Source organism: Leucopleurus acutus, assembly GCF_964270905.1.
Source record: "Leucopleurus acutus genome assembly, chromosome: 11".
Classification (NCBI taxonomy): Eukaryota; Metazoa; Chordata; class Mammalia; order Artiodactyla; family Delphinidae; genus Leucopleurus; species Leucopleurus acutus.
In genome coordinates this window covers 97,274,520-97,289,719 of record NC_139152.1, presented here as the reverse complement: position 1 = coordinate 97,289,719, position 15,200 = coordinate 97,274,520, and the positions used below count along the sequence as shown (strand labels likewise).

Sequence of the window (15,200 nt, the reverse complement as noted above, 5' to 3'; positions counted from 1 at the left end):
ACTCCAGGTACTGTCAGATCAGCATCTTGGTGAGTCACACAGACCTGGGTTCCAATCCTGCCCCTGCCACTTCTGGCTCTGTGACCTCGGGCAAGTTGTCAGCCCTCTCTGAGCCTTCACAGCCTCATGGGTGGAACAGGGATGATATGAAGACTGGTCTTGCAGGTTTGTTGAGAGGCACAGGAGATAAGGCAAGTGATGCCTTTAGAGCCCCACCTGGCACCCAGTGAGGCTCCAGGTACTCCCGAGCCGTTATTATGCTGCGACTGGGGGTGGCGCTGGCTTCTGCCTGAGTGTTAAGCAGCTCTCGAGAGCTAATCCCAAGTAAATGGTCTGGGAATTGGCAGGCGGCTAGGGTTTTTAATTAGGTCCTGCCCCGAGATGAGGCTGTGTTGCTTCACTGTTGGCAGTGTGGTGTGCCTGAGATGAGGGGGGCGTCCGGACAGCCTCCCTCTGACTTGGAAGGAGCTGAGCCCTCACCCTCCCGAAAGCCCACTGCCCTGGCCTCCACGACCATTAGCGCTTCACGCAGCACCCAGCGTGAGCTTTCTGAAACCACTTTCTGATCCTGGCGCCTCCTGGTTAAAGCCCTCAGAGGTTTTCCACCGTCCACCCTCTTCTCGAAGCCCAGCATGGCCGTCCTGACCCAACCAGGGCAGGTTCGCCTCTCGGGCCACGCCGACTGTCTTTAAATTCTTCCAGACCTGCTCCCTCTGCCTCTCCTCCCTCTCTTCCCAGCGAACGTCTCAGCCTTAAACAGCCTTCCTCTCGGCCTCCCTGCCAGGCGAGGCGTTTTTTCCCTCCTGTGCGCCAGGGGCTCTGTCCCCGTGGGTCAGCGCATGAACCACACGTGGTAAAACTGCTGGTTCGTTGTCCGTCTCCCCACCGAGTCTTAAGCTCCGGGAGGGCAGGGATGGTGTCCCCTTCTTCACACCACCTGGCTAACCAGAGTGTGTGTGGTTGGCCAAGGGCCACATAAGTGGCCCTCGAGTGTCAAGAGTGCTTGACTCCCTCATCACCTCCCTGAATCTGTGCAGCAATCTCGCAAAGGAGGGTGATGGCTGGAGAAACTGAGGTCCGGAGAGAGTAAGTGCTTGAGTGAGGCCGCAGAGCCAGTGAGGGGCAGAGAGGGACTGGACACCTGGTCTGGCCTGCGCTGGCTCACTCAGCAGCACCCACAGTGATCGGCTGCAGCCGGGGACCCTGTCACACTGTGGGCACTGTGCTCTGGCACTGGGTGGTGGGCAGCTGCCTCGCCGGGATGTTTATCATGTCCGGTGTCCCCGGGCAGACGAGCGGTTTGATGTAGGTCTTGCAGGTATTTGCCCCGTTTCCCTGGAGAGGGTGCATGGAAGGTGCTGAGTGATGCACTTCTGAGTGGCCTCATGACAACCTGCCATCCTTTCCTCTGGTGGGGTCTGGTCGGGGGTGGGAAGAAGGAGAGCCTCTGGTCCCCAGCCCTGACTCCTTTCCCCACAGAGACAGACGCAGGCTCCACGGAAGCACACTGCCCAGAAGGGCCCCAGCGCTGCCAGCAGCCGGGAGCAGCCTCCACCCGAATCCGTCTACACAGTGAGTCCTCCGCCCTCCGAGGCCTGGCTCGGGGTCTGGTTCCCTGGCTCGGCCAGTGTACCAGCTGTGTGACCTCTCTGGGAGCCTCTACTTCCTCACCTGTAAACTGGGGACAAGAATTCCTGCCTGGAGGGATTTCTGTGAAGGTGAACCGAGGTTACAAGTGTGTGGCCCTGGGCCCTGGAAGGAGTGCAGGTGCGAGGTGCCGCTGGGGTCCCCTCCTTGGCGTGCCCCTCCACTTCTGGAATGAGGGCCAGTGAGGGCACAGTTGGTGAGGAATGAAGAAAGTCCCTTCATCTGACCAAGTGACGTTGACCCGCTCACCAACTCCTTCCTGTTTTTATTGCACAAACAGCATCGGAGCCACAGCAACAGGAATCACAAAAAGAGGAAAGAGTCAGGCAGTGTTCCACGCCCGTAACACACCAACGGTTTTCAATTCTTCACACCCCCCTTCCCCACCACACACACACACACACACACACACACACACACACACTGTTTTATGCTTACAGTCAAGCAGAGACACGGCTGAGATGCTGTTCGCTCCCCCAGCCTGGCTTGCCCATCTGGTCAACACGTGGTCACTCTGCCCGGTGGCTGGGATGGTGACAGACATTCTTTTTTCAGTTACATCTATTTTAGTTGAACAAATAACATATGCTTATTGTGGAGAAAGTGAAGAATAAATGCCACCCAGTGTCAGCTGGGGTCTCAACTCCACGGGGCCTTCAGCCGCCAGGTAGGGTTCTTGACTCAGCACCTGGGAGGTGCACAGCCATGTCTGGGTCCTGCAGGTCCTCCAAGGGCATGTTCCGGGACTCTGCCTGTATGGGCTGTAGCTGTTCCTGTCCCCACCACCCTGACTCATACATGAAACTCAGGTCCTTCCTCGATGTCCATAAAACCCCGTGCAGAGGGTGTTCAGAATATGGTCCGGTTTACTGAGGATGAGGCAGATGGGGACGAGGCAAAGGCAGCATTCCTACAGGGCAGCACCCATAACCCCAAACAGAACGTAACACGGCCAGCTCTCATGGGACCTTCAGCCCCTCCACCCCAGGGAATTTCCAGCAGCCACTGCTTCCCACATGGCCCCAGACTTCCCCATATTCTCTCTTCTCTCCCAGCAACTCATCGTGGTATTTTCCCTAGGAGGAATTCTGGTGTCAACTGTTAAATGAAAACATTTCTCTCTTTCCGTACACACACACACACACACGAGATCTTTCTATATATATCAAAAAGAGGAAAATAACCATCATCCTAGGCCTATCTTCTTCCAGTATAAACACTAGTAGCGTTGACCTCTGTACCTTCCAGTCTTTTCTGTAAACACATACAAAGAGACCCATACACACACTCACACATACTTTTTTTAAAAAAAATTGGAGTAGTGCAGCTAGTTTTGTTCATGTTACAATATCTCATGAACATCTTTTCACATGAATAAATATCCTTCTCCAAGATTACTTTTAATGGAAGAGACTCACTTTTGCATGGAATGTCTTTCTTGCCCGTGTTTAGACTTCTCTGGAGCGTGAGGAAGAGGCCCAAAGGCCCTGCCAGGTTGCAGGGTGGCTTCAAAAGGTTTTAGGGCTGGAAAGGAGATGTGAAGGGAGGCCGCAGGCTCTGCTAGCCCTTGAGAGCAGTCCCCAGCTGCTGGGGTTGGACCTGGGCAGATAAGAATATGTTAACAAGAGTGATGATGATGTCACGAAGTCATTTGTTGAGTACCTACTACGTGCCAGGTACTGTTGTAGGATTTTATACCTGTTATGTCATTAATACTCATAATAGGGCTTCAGGGTACAGGTGTTGTCCCCATTTTAATTTTCTTTTTTTTTAAATTTATTCATTTATTTTTGGCTGTGCTGGGTCTTAGTTGCAGCATGCAGTCTTCTTATTTGCGGCATGCAGACTCCTTAGTTGCGGCATGAGGGCTTATTAGTTGCGGCATGCATGTGAGATCTAGTTCCCCGACTAGGGATCGAACCTGGGCCCCCTGCATTAGGAGTGCGGAATCTTACCCACTGGACCACCAGGGGAGTCCCTAATTTTATTTTCTAATTGTCTATTGCTGGTATGTAGAAATACGATTGATTTTTGTATATGGACTTTATATAGAGAGTAACCTTGATGAATTCACTAATTAATTCTAATAGTTTCTCTGTAAGTTCCTTTGGATTTTCTATGAACCTAGTCATGTCATCTATGAATAGTGGAAGTTTCATTTCTTCCTTTTTAATCTTCATACCTTTTCTTTCTTTTTTTTTTTTGTTTTATCGCACTGCCTCAGACAGTGATGGTGAACAAGAGTGGTGACAGTGGACAACATCCAGGGAAGGATTTTTTTTTTTTTTTTTTTGCGATACGCGGGCCTCTCACTGTTGTGGCCTCTCCCATTGCGGAGCACAGGCTCCAGACGCTCAGGCTCAGTGGCCACGGCTCACGGGCCCAGCCGCTCCGCGGCATGTGGGATCCTCCCGGACCGGGGCACGAACCCATGTCCCCTGCATTGGCAGGCAGACTCTCAACCACTGCGCCACCAGGGAAGCCCAGGGAAGGATTTTTGTATACTTCTCCTCTACTTTCTTTGGAGGGATACTTAGATCACTGATTTTCAATCTTTCTTTTTTCCTAATTTATGCACTTAAGGTTATGAACTTCCCTTTAAGTATGGCTTTAGTTGTATCCCACAAGTTTTGATATGTCATAGTTCTGTTGTCTTTCAGTTTAAATTTCCCACTTGCCCCATGAGTTATTTAAAAGTCTTTTGCTTAATTTTCAAACGTTTGTTTTTTAGTTATCATTCTGTTTTTTGTTTCTCACGAATTCCACTGTGATCAGAGAATACATTTGGTAGGATTTTAATCCTTTGAAGTCTTTGGAGACTCGCTTTATTGTTGGCTTATATTTCGTGTGCATTGTGCATGGCTGAGGGAGTGTTCTATATGTGTCAGCGTGGTCAAGTTTATTGATTGTGTTGCTAAAGTATGCCATATCCTTATTGATTATCTTGTCTATCAGATGTTGAGTGAATTGAGTTAAAATCTGCCCATTTGCTTGTAGATTGTATATTTCTCCTTCTGATTATGTCAATTTTTGCTTTTTATTCATGTGGAAAAATGTTCATGATATATTGTGACAGGAAAAAAAAAGCTGTACTACTCCAGTTTTTTTGTGTGTGAAAAGTTGACCTTTTTTTTTTTTTTGCGGTACACGGGCCTCTCACTGTTGTGGCCTCTCCCGTTGCAGAGCACAGGCTCCAGACATGCAGGCTCAGCGGCCATGGCTCACGGGCCCAGCCACTCCGCGGCATGTGGGATCTTCCCAGACCGGGGCACGAACCCGTGTCCCCTGCATCGGCAGGCGGACTCTCAACCACTGCGCCACCAGGGAAGCCCAAGTTGGCCTATTAAGGAGCATGGATTTGGAGTAAGCCAGACAGACTGGGGTTCAAGGCCTAGTTCTTTTGCTCACAGGTTCTGCTACTTAAACTTTCTGAGTCTTGGTTTCATAACCTTTAATATAGGGCTAATGATACAGTATTACATTTCCGGTTTGCAGACATGCTATGATTTCTTCCATCTTAAATTCCTTATCTTGAGCTCACAGCCACCTCCAGGGACCCTGTCCTTTCTCGACGACTCCTTATAACAGATCTGTCAAAATTCCCTGTCTTCAGTTTCTGGCTCTCCTTTCCGACCCACTCAGTCAGGCTTTCTGCACACCTCTTCTTTCTGCCCCCCAAAGCCTTCCTTCTCAAGGTCACCGTTGACCTCTACGTTGTTAAACCCCGTGGTCAGTTCCCAGTCTTCCTCTTTCCTGATGAGCAGCAGCATGTGAAACCAGCGAGCTCTCCCTCCTCCTAGACACACTTACTTTCTTTACTTGCTTCCAGAACATTCCACTCTCTCCTAATGCCCCTCTGACTCACTACCATGCCTCCTCAGCCTGCATCCCTGGTTCCTTCTTAGGAACCAGAGAAATCCTGACCTCTAAACATTAGAGTCCAGGCCTGGGGCCCTTTCTCTTTGATCTTCACTCTCCTCCTTGGGAGTGAAGCAGCCTCAAGGTTTTGAGACCCTCTACACTCTGACAACTCCCAAATTTATACGTCCAGCCCAGGCCCCTCCTCTGAACACCAGAAGCAACTGCATTTGGACCCCGTATCGGCTTCTCTCTCAGACCAATCTCCAATTCTTTACCCATCGAAGTACCTCTTCCCACAGTCCTCCTCATGCAGTGAATGGTTGCTCCATCCCCCCTGATGCTCAGGCTAAACATTTTGAAATTGCCCTTTCCTTCTCTCCTTCCATCACTGCTCACATCGGATCCATCAGCACATCTTATTGCGAACATATCCAGAATCCAACCTTCTCACCCCTCCAGGGCTGACGCTGGTGGGAGCCACCACCATTTCGTGCCTGGAGTCCTGCAATTGGTTTCTAATCAGCTGGCCCGTTATTATCCTTGCCCCACAGTCTGTGCTCCGCCCAGGAGCAGCAGAGTGATCCCACCCAAACACAGATCACATCCCACTCTGCTCAGAGCCCTTGGTGAGTCTAGGTCTCCCGAGAAGCAGACACCAAGACGGGGGTAAATGTGTGATAGTTTTATTAGGGAAACCACCTGTGAGAGAAAATGGAGAAGACTGGGAGAGTTGTTAGACTCTTGCAGATCTCATCCTGGGTAAAGGAAAGGGTGAAGGAAGGCAGAGAGATGCACCGACCACCGCACCATCTAGGGAAGATTCAGCAGGCCATGGGGAGCCCAGTCAGAGGAGTCCCAGGTCTCCCAGGGCGGGAGGCTGTGACGGCATCCCTGCTGAGCTCAGCCATTGGCTGGCGGTAGCCCACGGTGGCAGGGGGGGCCCTCTGTGCACATGCAATGATGGGTTTTAGAGCCCAGCAGCTGGGGCCCCGGGTCGATGCTGATCCCTGGAGTTGGAGGTCTGCGGATCACGTTCTCATGACCACCTCGGCCGTCTAGTGAGATAGATTCTGTCTCACTCAGAGTCAACACCGGAGCCCTGACAGTGGTCTCTGAGAGCTCTGCCCACAGGCCCTCCCACCGTCTCTCCCCTCACTCACTCGCTCCAGGCACACTGGCCTCCTTGATGTTCTCCAGATGCACCAGGCCACTGGCCTCCTTGATGTTCTCCAGATGCACCAGGCTTGCCCCCCATGCCCACCCCGCAGGGGGGCCTTGGTGTTGGCTGCACCCTCCCCTCCGCAGTGTCCTTTCTGGAGCCGTCCAGGGGCTGCTGTCACTCCCCAGCTCTCTGCTCAGAGGGCACCTTTGCAGGAGGCCTTTCTGACCTCCCCACCCTCTCCATGAGCCAACATCCCCATCCTCCTTCTCTGGGTCTCTCCGTGGCCCTTTCGGCCACCGATTTCTTTCTGATCGTGGTCTGCCTGGCGCCCTCCCCCGCACCAGCCCAGTGCCTGGCACGTAGTAGGTATTCAGCGACAGCTGAGTGGAGGCCTGTTCTTAGCTCCCAGCTGGCTGGGGTTCCCTGGGGCTCGGTGCTGGGTACAGAGTAGGTGCTCCGTGGCGAATGTGGGGCATCAGCCTTGTAGTTTCACGCTCCCCAGAAGCATCTGGACGCCGCCCCCCACCCAGCTGTGTTCCAGCCTCTGCCTGGCCCAGCGCCTCGTTCTTGCTGTCAGCCTCCAGCCCTCCCACGCCTCACGGCAGCAGGAGGGGCCTTTCCGACACACCACTGATGCTGTCGCTTCCCACTCAGAAACCCCCAGGGGCTCCCCATTGCCAGCTCCTCAGCCTGGCACGAGAGGCCTTCATTGGAGGCCAAACCCAGCCCTGCCTTACCAGACTCCTGTCGCTGCCGTGGGCCGTTTACTTCACACACGCCAGGACCTTGACCTAGAGCAGAGGTGCTCCGTCTCTCCTGAGTACCACTCCTTGCTGAACAAGGCCCCCAGGTCTCAGCCGTCTGCCCTGCAGAGGGCACCATGCAAACCTCAACATGCAGGTGTCCGTGAGACCACAGCTCTTGTGTTTCCTTGGTGACAGGGGAGGGTATTACAGGGGGACCAATGCCCCAGACCCTCAGATTAGGTCCTGGCCCAGGGCAGCTGACTTCAGCTCTGGCCTCAGCCCACCTGGACAAAAGCCTTGGCACGGACTTCACGCCTCTGCCAGGGCTGGTGACCACTCGGCCCAGCATCACTGCTCATACTGGGCAGCAGGAGGCAAAGGGCTCAGAGGGCCTGGATCCCAGACCCGTATCCCAGTACAGCCCAGCCCAGCCCGTTCAGAGGCCTGGCCTTCTCCCCGCGGGCGTGCCCTGTGGGAGGCAGTCCCCATCACCAGCAAGCAAGGCCAAGGAGGTATCCTGTTGACAAGGCTGCCCTGCATTTCACAGCCTAGTGATGCCGGTCACTCCCTGCATGCAAACGCAGCCCAGCAGGTCAGGGCTTGTCAGAGGCTTCACTCAGCAGCTGCTAATTGGCAGCAACCTCTGCGGCCTCCCCTGCCCTCAGCCCTGCAGCTGCTCCCACCCACAGCATGACCCCTGCAGTGTGGGGCCCAGGCCTGTGGGGTCCCAGGTCAGGATGCTCTTCTCTGGCTGGGAAATCACTTAGCTGTGTGCCCAGGCCAGTGGGAGCACATGGAGCGAAGGGCGGGAGGGGCTGTGTGACCTGAGACATCTCTGGGCCTCTCTGGGCTAATGCGTGGTGGGCAGCCTGCGTGGACTGGACACGAGGGAGAAGGGAACCATCTGTGGGACCCGAGATCTGCTCTCCTGCTGACATGTCAGCCAGGAGGCCCTTTTTCTCCCTTCACTCTGTGACCAGAAGCATCCAGCTTGGGGGGCTGTCAGATCTGTGGATCCAGGTCTGGGCAGACAGGCGGTGGAGGCCCAGGGCTGCTGAGGAGCAGATTCCCATCCCGTGTGCCAGGCTTGCCGGCAGTGGTTGGTGCCCTGGGCAGGCATGAAAGCCCAACAGGCCAGAGCAGGCCTTGGAAAATGCCTTTCACCGGAATTTGGGCTCCTCCCTGGGACAGCCTTGCCCCCTTCCTTACCCAGAGGCAGGTTGGAAGCACACCTTCCAAGACCCTCCCTCTTTCTTTTTCTTTTTTTTAAATTTTTATTTATTTTTGGCTGCGTTGGGTCTTCATTGCTGCGTGCAGGCTTTTTCTCTAGTTGCGGCGAGCAGGGGCTACTCTTGGTTGTGGTGCGCAGGCTTCTCGTTGCGGTGGCTTCTCTTGTTGCGGAGCACAGGCTCTAGGCACGCGGGCTCAGTAGTTGTGGTTTGTGGGCTCTAGAGCGCAGGCTCAGTAGTTGTGGCGCACGGGCTTTGTTGCTCCGCAGCATGTGGGATCTTCCCGGACCAGGGCTCGAACCCGTGTCCCCTGTACTGGCAGGTGCATTCTTAACCACTACGCCACCACAGAAGTCCTGACCCTCCCTCTTTCTGACGCAGAGATCCCTAGGGCAGCCTTGCCATCCCTGTGTGTGATGCCCTTGAAGTGAGGGTCTCCCAAGTGCCAAATGGTTTATTACACAGGTTTTCATGCCCCACTACCTCTCGGAGCCTCCTTCCCCCCACCCCACCTCCCCTCCCTGCTCTTGCCTCAGAGCACCACCTGTCTCTGCAGCCTGCCTCGGCAACCCCTGCTTGCCTGTTGCCAGGGAAACCACCTCCTTGGCAAGCAGCCGGCATCCATATGACATGTACACGTGGGAAGGAAAGGTTCCTGCCTCTTGCTTAGGCTGTTAGTAGCTCTGTTCCGACATCCCCCAAGGAGCAGCATCTGCCCCTTGCCTGGGACCCCGGTGCCCATCAGGGTCTGAGGAAGGGTCCAGGCTGTGACCGCAGAGAGGGGAGGGAGGCATCAAGCCTCCCTTGATGACCATTCAACAGTTATTAAGCACCTGTGATTCGCCAGACCCTCTGTTGGGCCCTTTATGTACAATATCTCATTTAATCATCCATTGAGCCTGAAAGAGAGATACAATTATTCCCATTTTACAGATGAGGAAACTGAGGCACAGGGAGGTTCCGGGGTTGCCCATAGCTGGCAGGTGTCAGAGCTGAGAGTTGAACCTAAGCTTGTCTGATTTCAAAGCTCCATCTCTTTCTACCATCCTGAGGCCTCTGGTCAGGCTGTTCATAGCTGGGCCAAGAGTGAGTGTGGCCCTAAGACACACATCTAGCTGAGCGAGGAGCCCCGTCATCATAGCTCATTTGGTGGTGTTCTCCAAGTGTGCCAACCACAGCTACAGTGACCCAGCAACAAACCCAGCACAGCTGTGGGAACGAGTGTGACTCCAGTGGGTACCTAGGTCATCTGTGAGCACAGGCTGGGGTGAGGGGTGAAGGGAGACCTACAGGGGTGGATGCGTGGGTGGGACCCTCACAGGGACAGGGCTTTGGCCCAGGGGAGTGAGGGGGGGATGCCAGGAGAGCACCCTATTGAAGCCTTGGCCGTGGGAGTCACATCTGGGGGCTGCTGGCTGCACCAAAGGACCTAAGGACAGGCAGGGACGGTGGGAGGGGGCCTGGGCCCTTCCTCTTGCCAGCTACCTGGGGGCCTGGAGAGCCCACCGGGCTGAGCACAGGCTCTGCTAGAGCCTTGAGGTGATGTGAGGGGCTGGCAAGGGGCACAGAGAGGAGTGGCACTGTACTAGCGGGGGAGGGGTAAGATGGTTCCGAGAGGGAACGGCAGGTGCAGAGGTGAAGCCGTGTCATCGCGAGTGGCGAGGCTGGGGGTGGTGGGTGTCCCCTCACAGGTCTGCCCGGCCCCTAGGCTCCCTCGGGCGGCGGGGAGGTATAGCAGGCCGCTGCGGCCGGGGCCCTGCCCCTCTGTTCACCTTTCTCTGACCTTCCCACGTCTCTTGCAGGACCTGCAGCGCCGAGAGACCGAGGTCTACGACTGCATCCAGAGTGAGGCCAGCAGCCCGCCCTCCAACCAGGACCTGCTCTCCCAGGTACGCAGGGGCTGGGCAGCGAGCCTCATCTTACTCCGTTTGTCCTGTTCCTCATCTGGGAAATGGGTACATAGGACCAGAGGAGGGAGCCACCTGCTGCCGAATCAGAGCCCTCTCTGCGAGGCAGCTGGCCTAGTGGTTAGGAGGTCTGGTGGATTCGAACCCCTGCTCCACCCCTTACCAGCTGTGCAGCCCTGGCCAAGGGTCTCTTCTGTGCCTGCTTCTCCTCGGCTGTAAACTGAGGAGCCTGACAGCACTCACCTCCTAGATTTGCCATGAGGATCAAATGTCGTACTGGGACCCCGTAGGCGCCGTGCAAGATGAGCAATCGCAACTGCCACTGCGCACGGTATAGTGTCTACACTGGCCAGTAAAGCAGGGGTGTTTGGCTCCTAGCTCTCCCCAGGCTGAAGGTGGCTAAAGCCGGGAGCTGGAGTCTACACTGATGCCAACCTGGGAGGGTCTGGACAGGGCTTCGTTATTATCACGATGGGAACTAAGGCATATCACTTGATCATGATTCTCTCTCTCTCTCTCTCTCTCTTTTTAATACATTTATCTATTTATTTATGGATGCGATGGGTCTTCGTTGCTGCACACGGGCTTTCTCTAGTTGCAGCGAGCGGGGGCTACTCTTCATTGCGGTGCGCGGGCTTCTCACTGCGGTGGCTTCTCCTGTTGCGGAGCACGGGCTCCAGGAGCGCGGGCTTCAGCAGTTGTGGCTCACGGGCTTAGTTACTCTGCAGCATGTAGGATGTTCCCGGACCAGGGCTCACACCCGTGTCCCCTGCACTGGCCGGCGGATTCTTAACCACTGAGCCAGCAGGGAAGCCCCGATCATGATTCTCTCTTAAACCTCAGTCTGCTCATCTGTAAAGTGGATGAGTGACACTTTACTGCAAAATCAACTGCCCCTGAATTCAAATGAGTTCCAAGTTAAGTAGCATCTACACCAGAGCTTTGGACGCCATCAAGTGCAAGGTTGGATTCAGGAGCTCAAGGGCTGTGGGTAGGCACCTTGGAAAAGCCATCAGGAAGTGAGGGGAGCAAGTGCTTGGCCCCGCTGGCCCAGGCTGACTCTGTTTGTTGAATCTCCTATTCTCAAAGCCCTTTGTATACTCATCCCTGAACTAGGCTCTGATTGGAGGCAGGGCTTCCCCAAGGATGTCTGGGCCATCCCAGGCAGTGCCCACCATGTGCCAGGCCCTGAAGTCCTGGCAGGATGACTAGAAATGTTCCGGCCCTCCAGGATCCTTGGGTCTGCAGGAACAGGGTCCCTGATCTTACAAACACACAGAGACATTTGTAGCCCCCTGTGAAGGGTGGGCTCTGGGGAGGGACTAGGCCAGAGCTGGGAAGGGGGCTCTCGGGGGTGCAGAATGAGGAGGAGGTAGCCAGGGAACAGGTAGGATGGAGGGAGCATGCCAGGCAGAGGGAAGAGCACCCGGGGAGGCCCAAGGCAGGAGAGAAGAGGTCTGTGGAGTTGGAGGGCAGAGAGCGGGCATGGGCTGGAATGATGGGAGAAGAGGCTGGTGCGGTGGGCTTGGGCGCAAGGACAGGTCTCCCTGTCAAAGCTGCTTGGGAAGCCATCTGTTTGTCTGCCTCTGCCTAAAACTAAAGTTGTGCAAGTTTGTTCTTTTCCCTCCCTACTGTTTTTTTTTTTTTTTTTTTTTTTGTGGTACGCGGGCCTCTCACTGTTGTGGCCTCTCCCGTTGCGGAGCACAGGCTCCGGACGCGCAGGCTCAGCGGCCATGGCTCACGGGCCCAGCCGCTCCGCGGCATGTGGGATCTTCCCGGACCGGGGCACGAACCTGTGTCCCCTGCATCAGCAGGCAGACTCTCAACCACTGCGCCACCAGGGAAGCCCCCTACTGTTTTTTATTTCTTTTTTTCTTTTTCTTTTTTTCCAGGAGAAACAACATGGATTTGAGGGTGACGGTGAATTTAACCTGGTCTATGAAAATCTCTAGGACAAGCTCTGCCTGCCCCTGGGTCTTGCCCTGGATCAGAGGCCCTGGGGCAGCCTCTCCCTCCAAAGGACTCGATCTGTAGCAGGAGCGAGGCCCCAGGGGTGCCCCATCACCTCACTTGCCCTCTTGCCTTGGCTGCCCCCCCCCCCATTCTGCAGCCCGGCCACACCCGCCGAGTGTGCCACATCTCCGGACCTTTGCCCGACCTGCTCCCTCTGCCAGGCGGGCCCTCCCTCCCTCCCCAAGGGCTCTCCTGAACGCCACCCAGAGCCCTTCTTACCCTCTCTAGACACACGGGCCCTCTTGCACCAGCCTGAACCACCAGGAGGTTCCCGCCAGGGACCCTCGTCAGCACTGTGTGCACAGGGGTCCCAGCGTAGGTGAATAAAGGAGCAACTAGGCAAAGGGCCCCCGTCTCCCCGCCCCCCACCCAACTAGGCCAAAGGCACGAGCCGACCACACAAAGTAGATCGGGGGATGGCGTGGGGGATATGGGGCGTGGGCAAGAATAAACCATGCAGAGGCTGGGCTGGGCCCAGGAACAGAGCTGGAGGCCGGGGAGGCGGCTCAGTGGGGGCCTGGGACTGTGAGGGTCCGGGCACATGCAGGGAGCTCTCTGCCTCCCCCAGCAAGGACCCCAAGGTTGTTTCCCATCAGCCTGGCCGCCTACGCTCTGTGTGCCAACTGCTTCCTCACCACGCCCTGCTCACCACCACCTCAAACCTTCCCCAGCCTCAGGGCCTCGCTGCTCCTGGTCTACCTACAGCCCAGTTCCCCAGAGCCCCTCCACCTGGCCTATCTCGACCCCTCCCACCTCCTCTGTCTTTGTCTGCCTTATGCCCCAGCCCCGGCCCCTGGGGATCGAGGCCAGCCCGGCCCCTTCCCTCCTTGCCCCGGGCCCGGTCCCAGCTGCCTGGAGGCCAGCCCTCTCTGTCGTGGTCCAGCTGCATAGCTCTGTTCTTGGGCCTTCCCCTGGGGTGGGCAGAGGGGTCCCTTTGTGCTGCAGAAGCTCAGGCCCCATGGCCCCTCAGTGTCTGACCCTGAGCCATTTCTGCTGCTCGAGTGTTCACGTTACCCCTCATTTCACCTCACGGCAGCCCCGCACTGTAACCTACCTCACAGGCAGACCAGGGCTAAGGGTGGGCTCACCCAGGCTGTCAGGCTCTGAGCCCTCCCTCCCCTGCTGTCCCCCATCCCTCCCTTGCTTTCCACTATTTGGTCATTCGTGCAATGGGCAGGCCAGTCCTCCCTCCACACACACCCAGTGCTGTCCCCAGAGGTCCCTCAGGTGCCCTCTCACACAAACCCCAATGTGCCCAGGAGGGTGGTGGCCCGAGGCGCAGGCCCCGGCCGGACCCCCGGCTGGTTTGTGGGTAGCACCTTCAGCCCTGCAGGTTGGCCCCCCCGCAGGGTAAGGGCTGGGGCCGGCAGGGTGGGCCTGGGCTGACGTCAGGAAGAAGCCCCAGCCCCTCCGCTAGGGCTGTGTGTGGCCCCCTTGGGCCTGTGGCACGGTTCACAGCATCTCAGCTTGGTTCTGAGCCTGGCCTTGGAGCACACGGCAAGGAGGGCTCTGAGCGGGAACACGGGGCTGCGGGGAGAGGCCCCCGCTCGCCAGAAGGCAGTTTAACGAACTCCTAGCCTGTTTAGGGAGGCGAAGCTGCCTTCCAGGCCCCTGACTCCGTCAGCCTGAGGCAGAGGCCGGGACTGGGGGCCGGGTGAGGGAGGCAGGCCGCTCAGCGTGCAGCGGAGCCTCTCCAGGGAAGACCAAAGGCAGCAAGACAGGAGGAGGCCGCCTCGCTGGGCCCCAGAGCGTCCTCAGCCCCTGGCCCCGGACCCTCAGGCTGGGAATCAGCCTTTTCCAGTTGGCCCCTGGGGTAGCGCGGGGAGCCTGGAGAGACTGCGCCCCCCGCCCTGGCCCAGCCCCCTGCAGTCCCCTCTCCACGAAGCAAAGGATCCTGGTGAGACCTACACAGGACCATGGTCTCCCCGTGTGCAAAACCCCCCACTGTTCCCATCTCACTTGGAACAAAATCCCACCTCTTCCCTGCGGCCTGCGAGGCCCTCAGGGACCAACTCATCGCCCCTCTTGTGGACACAGACGTTGTCAAGTGTGGTGGCCGAGCTCAGTTCAGGGCAAGGCTGGGCAGGCGCTGGGGTCTTCCGCGAGCAAGGAGAGAGGCAGGGAGGAGGGTCAAGGCGGGGGGCCCCGAGGAGAGCGTCCTGGGAGCCCGGCACGGAGCCAGGAAGGCTAAGCACCCCTCCTCCCCCAGCCCCCGGGACTGGGAGCCTGCGGAGATGGGCTGGCGCAGGGCTGAGGGGTGGCAGACGACTGCAGGGGGCGCAGGTGGCCACGAGAGAGGAGGAGGCGGCAGAGGGGGCTCGGACTGAGCTCCTGGAGGGCAGGTTCGCGTGGACTCTGAGTGGGCAGAGGAGAGAAGAGAGAGGAACCGCCCTTGGGGGTCATCGGGGGCTGGGTGGCCGCTGGCCTCTCTCGAATCCCAGCTCCACCTCCCAGAAGCCATGTCCACCCGAGCCTTGGCTTCAGTAACAATCAAGTCGCTGAGTGTTACTCAGAGAGGACAGATGGGGAACTCCCTGCCCTGCAGAGGCTCAGCGGGTGTGTATTTCCTTCTCCACTCATCCTTCAGGAAAAACAGGCTGCCACTGGGCAGTGCGGAGGGAATCTGCTAAACGAG

The 15,200-nt window shown here is 56.8% G+C and overlaps 1 protein-coding gene across 1 annotated transcript in view; it reads left to right on the top strand.

Moving 5' to 3' along the window:
- NFAM1 (NFAT activating protein with ITAM motif 1) overlaps positions 1–12,889 on the top strand; it is a 33,849-nt gene extending 20,960 nt beyond the window's left edge. Inside the window, exons 4-6 of the mRNA XM_082849610.1 lie at positions 1,480–1,572; positions 10,448–10,534; positions 12,445–12,889. Of these exons, the coding sequence (XP_082705736.1) occupies positions 1,480–1,572; positions 10,448–10,534; positions 12,445–12,504 (240 nt within the window). The 3' untranslated portion in view covers positions 12,505–12,889. The remainder of the gene's footprint in view (positions 1–1,479; positions 1,573–10,447; positions 10,535–12,444) is intronic.
- The last annotated feature ends 2,311 nt before the right edge of the window (positions 12,890–15,200 follow it).